Source organism: Cebus imitator, unplaced genomic scaffold (genome assembly GCF_001604975.1).
Source record: "Cebus imitator isolate Cc_AM_T3 unplaced genomic scaffold, Cebus_imitator-1.0 Scaffold998, whole genome shotgun sequence".
NCBI classification, from domain to species: Eukaryota; Metazoa; Chordata; class Mammalia; order Primates; family Cebidae; genus Cebus; species Cebus imitator.
Window position 1 is genome coordinate 58872 of NW_016108313.1, and position 4816 is coordinate 63687.

At 48.4% G+C, this 4816-nt stretch overlaps 1 protein-coding gene across 1 annotated transcript; it reads left to right on the forward strand.

The window, feature by feature from the left end:
* Positions 1–2664: 2664 nt before the first annotated feature.
* On the forward strand, positions 2665–3658 carry LOC108298563 (olfactory receptor 10H1). Its single transcript, XM_017521236.2, has one exon. The coding sequence runs from the start codon at positions 2671–2673 to the stop codon at positions 3616–3618; it is 948 nt and encodes a 315-aa protein (XP_017376725.1). The 5' UTR covers positions 2665–2670; the 3' UTR covers positions 3619–3658.
* The last annotated feature ends 1158 nt before the right edge of the window (positions 3659–4816 follow it).

The following is a 4816-nucleotide window of genomic DNA, read 5'->3' on the forward strand; positions in this document are numbered from 1 at the left end:
TTTTTTTGAGTCAGAGTCTCACTCTATCACCCAGGCTGGAGAGTAGTGGTGCAGTCTTGGCTCACTGCAACCTCCGCCTCCCGGGTTCAAGCGGGTCTCCTGCCTCAACCTCCCAAGTAGCTGGGACTACAGGTGTGTGCCACCACGCCTGGCTAATTTTTGTATTTTTAGTAGAGATAGGATTTCACCATATTGGCCATGCTGGTCTGTTGGCTAGGCTGGTCTCTAACTCCTGACCTCATGATCCACCCTGCTTGGACTCCCAAAGTGCTGGGATTACAGGTGTGAGCCACTGCACCCGGCCATTGCCTTAATTTTTAAGAAAGAGATTAGCCAAGCATGCTGATGCATGCCTGTAGTTCTAGCTATTTGGTGGGCTGAGGAGAGGCGATCGCTTGAGCCCAGGAGTTGAAGGCTGCAGTGAACTATGATAATTGTGCCACTGCCCTCCAGCCTGAGTGACAGAGCCAGACCTGTCTCTTGAAAAAATAAAAATTAAATATATTTAAGTGGTTCATAAAGACACATGGAAATCTCATGAAATTAAAGTTACTTACTGAGCAAAGACCATGTATAGTCATTTACTGTATTAATTATATGTAGCATCTATTGCAGGCTAAGTCACCTAAGAAAAGCTCATTGACTTCCCACAGCAGCCCTTTGAGACAGGGAGGGGGAAATGGTGGTACGGAGAGATAAATCTGCCCAAGTTTACAAAATATTGGCCAGGTGCAGTAGCTCACTTCTGTAATCCCAGCACTTTGGGACGCTCAGGCAGGAGGATGACTTTGAGGTGAGGAGTTCCAGGCCAGCCTGGGCAACATAGCAAGATGCCGTCTCTATAACAAAAAATAAATTATCTGCTGGGTGAGGTGGTGTGTGCCTGTAGCCATAGCTACTTGGGAGGCTGGGGCAGTAGGATTGCTTGAATCCAGGAGTTGGAGGTTGCAGTGAGCTATGATTGCACCGTTGGACTGTAGTCTGGGCAACAGAGTGAGACTCTGTCTCTACAAAAATAAATAAATAGGTCAGGCGTGGTGGCTCATGCCTGTAATCCCAGCACTTTGGGACGCCAAGGCGGGTAGATCACCTGAGGTCAGGTGTTCGAGACTGACCAGACCAACATGGAGAAACCCCGTATCTACTAAAAATACAAAATTAGCCGGGCATGGTGGCCCATGCCTGTAATCCCAGCTACTTGGGAGGCTGAGGCAGGAGAGTCACTTGAACCCAGGAGGCAGACGTTGTGGTGAGCCAAGATCACCCCATTGCACTCTAGCCTGGGCAAGAGTGAAACTCTGTCTCTAAATAAATAAAATAATTATACAACAGCCAGAGGAGGGATTTGAACTGAGATCTGCTGATTCCCACATGCCTCTTTCTGTCTGATGGCTACATTTCTTTGCCTCAAAACATAGAGGCATACTTCATGGGAACTGCAAAACAATCAGAGCATGATTTCTGGCTCTTTTCTTAGTGCCACACCGTCTCCTGCCTCTGCTTTCCTACGTGGATAACCCCAGAGAAGTCCTTGGTTGAAATTTAGAGGCGTGCTCTGCTCCAAGGTGTTGTAGCCATGGGTGGAAACATCTTATGATATCTGGAAGAGGGAAGAACATGATTTATCATAAGGGAGTAAGAGGACAGAGACGGAATGAATGGAAGCTTCAGTAAAGGAATATTTTTTTCTTCTTTTTTGAGAGACAGGGTCTGGCTCTGTCATCCAGGCTGGAGGGCAGTGGTGCCATCATAGCTTGCTGCAGCCTCGAATTCCTGGGCTCAAGCCACCCTCCTGCCTCAGCCTCCAAAGTGCAAGCCATCCTCCCGCCTCAGCCTCCAAAGTTCTAGGATTAAAGGTGTGAACCACCACGCCAGCCTGGAGCGTTTTCATTTGGGGGGCAACGTAGAGGAATAGTGGAGGGTATTTTTTTTAATTGTACTTTAGGTTCTGGGGTACATGTGCAGATGATGCAGGATTGTTACATAGGTACATACATGGGAAGGTGGTTTGCTGCCTCCATCCCCCCATCACCTATATCTGGCATTTCTCCCTATGTTATCCCTCCCCAACCTTCCCACCCCCTGCTGTCCCTTCCCTAGCCCCACTCCCCAACAGACTCCAGTGTATGATGCTCCCCTCCCTGTATCCATGCGTTCTCATTGTTCAATGCCTGCCTATCAGTGAGAACATGTGGTATTTGATTTTCTGTTCTTGTGTCAGTTTGCTGAGAATGATGGTTTCCAGATTCATCCATGTCTCTACAGAGGACACAAACTCATCGTTTTTTTATGGCTGCATAGTATTCCATGATGTATATGTGCCACATCCTCTTTGTCCAGTCTATCATAGTTTTTAGAGCCAGCCCACCTATGGGTTCAAATCTCAGATCTACCGTTTCAATAGCTTCGCCTGCAAGCTCTGCACTTCAACATTCTAAATGAGTATCCTCAAGGTACTTCAAAAGGGGGTCGAAAAAATAGTATGATTCTCACTAGGTTGATGAGAGTATTAAATTATAGGAGGCACAGAGTGGGAATGGAACCAAAGCCAGCTTTACCATTTACCAAGAGTAGCCCCTTGGGCGAATCCAGGTATGGTGAAGGCTGAGAACCTTTCTTCATCCAGTAACTGATGTCTCCCTGTCACATCTCACCCCAGGCACAGACTCCATGCTGGGAGCCAATCACTCCACAGTGACCCAGTTCATCCTCATCGGCTTCTCCGCTTTCCCCCACCTGCAGCTGATGCTCTTCCTGCTGCTCCTGCTCATGTACCTGTTCACGCTGCTGGGCAACCTGCTCATCATGGCCACTGTGTGGAGTGAGCGTGGCTTCCACACGCCCATGTACCTCCTGCTGTGTGCCCTCTCTGTCTCCGAGATCCTCTACACCGTGGCCATAATCCCACGCATGCTGGCTGACCTGCTATCCACCCGGTGCTCCATCACCATCCTGGCCTGCGCCAGCCAGATGTTCTTCTCCTTCACCTTCGGCTTCACCCACTCCTTCCTGCTCACCGTCATGGGCTACGACCGCTACGTGGCCATCTGCCACCCGTTGCGCTACAATGTGCTCATGAGCCCGCGGGGCTGCGCCTGCCTGCTGGGCTGCTCATGGGCTGGTGGCTCTGTCATGGGGATCGTGGTGACCACGGCCATTTTCCACCTCTCCTTCTGTGGACCCAATGAGATCCACCATTTCGCCTGCCACGTGCCACCTCTGCTGAAGTTGGCCTGTGGTGATGATGTGCTGATGGTGGCCCTGGGCGTCGGCTTGGTGTGTATCATGGCCCTGCTGGGCTGTTTGCTCCTCATTCTCCTCTCCTATGCCTTCATCGTGGCTACCATCTTGAAGATCCCTTCTGCTGAAGGTCGGAACAAGGCCTTCTCCACCTGTGCCTCTCACCTCACGGTGGTGGTCGTGCACTATGGCTTTGCCTCTGTCGTTTACCTGAAGCCCAAAGGTCCCCAGTCTCCAGAAGGAGACACCTTGATGGGCATCACCTACACGGTCCTCACGCCCTTCCTCAGCCCCATCATCTTCAGCCTCAGGAACAAGGAGCTGAAGGTTGCCATAAAGAAGACCTTCTTTAGTAAACTCTATCCGGAAAAAATGTAATGATCTGGGAGAAATTCATTAGCACAACTAAATTGGATTACCAAAGGCTATTGCTAAAAATTATATTTTGTGGTGGCTAACGCCTGTAATCTCAGCACTTTGAGACTCCGAGGGAGGCAGATCACCTGAGATCAGGGGTTCTAGACCAACCTGGCCAACATGGCAAAATCCCATCTCTACTAAAAATACAAAAATTAGCCAGGCACCATATGGTGGCACATGCCTGTAACCCTAGCTACTTGGGAGGCTGAGGCATGAGAATCACTTGAACCCGGGAGATAGAAGTTGCAGTGAGCCAAGATTGTGCCACTGCACTCCAGCCTGGGTGACACAGTGAAACTCTGTCTCAAAACAAAACAAAAAGTGAAAGAAAAAAAATTACATTCCAGCCAAGCACCGTGGATCACACTTGTAATTCCACTGCCTTGGGATGCCAAGGCGGGAGGATCACTTGAGGCCAGGAGTTAAAGAGGAAGTATTTGGAGTGGAAGTGTGTGTGAGATACTAACACAGTGAAAACCAGGTTTGATTATTTCTAGCTGCTGCAAGATAGATGTCAGCACCTGTAGGAATCTGTAATCTAGATTCTTCTTGCCAAAAGCTGCAGTCATCTAATGCACCCAATAATACAAACCAGCAATGCAAAGAGAGATGGGAGACTTCATGGCCCACTCTCTGTGAGTACAGCACTAGTTAGCTACAACTCAGATTTTGTAACGCTACTCCAGATTATAGCAGAGGAGAGAAAGTGCCCTAAATTTCACCACTGCACAGATCTATGCAATAGAAGTTAGAAATAGCAATAAACAGACTCTCTGAAAGCCATCAAGGGAATCTTGTCATTTCAAGGGTGAATCTTGAATAGTTGTGGAGTGACTGAGATGTCTTCACAGATGGATCGAGGAAAAAGTCAACACCGTGAGATACCAAATGCTGTGTTAGAACGTGACATGGAGCATGGGCCAGCCGGGAACTCTCTGTGGAATCAGGACACTGAGTGCAGAGCCCAGGATGAAAGTTGATCTCATGGTCACTCAGGCTCACCCACTTCCCAATGGATAGGGATTTAAGATTGACCCACCTGTATAGTATTTATATATTTATTGACAATAGGTCTTTCTGTGTTTGAGCTATGCATCATTTTTTTCCTAAAGCGTGAATTCTCTTAATTTCGACTTAAGCAGTGAAAACATCCCAC

Bases quoted from the DNA above. Each gene is read 5' to 3' on its own strand.
- LOC108298563 (XM_017521236.2), top strand. From the start codon at position 2,671: ATGCTGGGAGCCAATCACTCCACAGTGACCCAGTTCATCCTCATCGGC.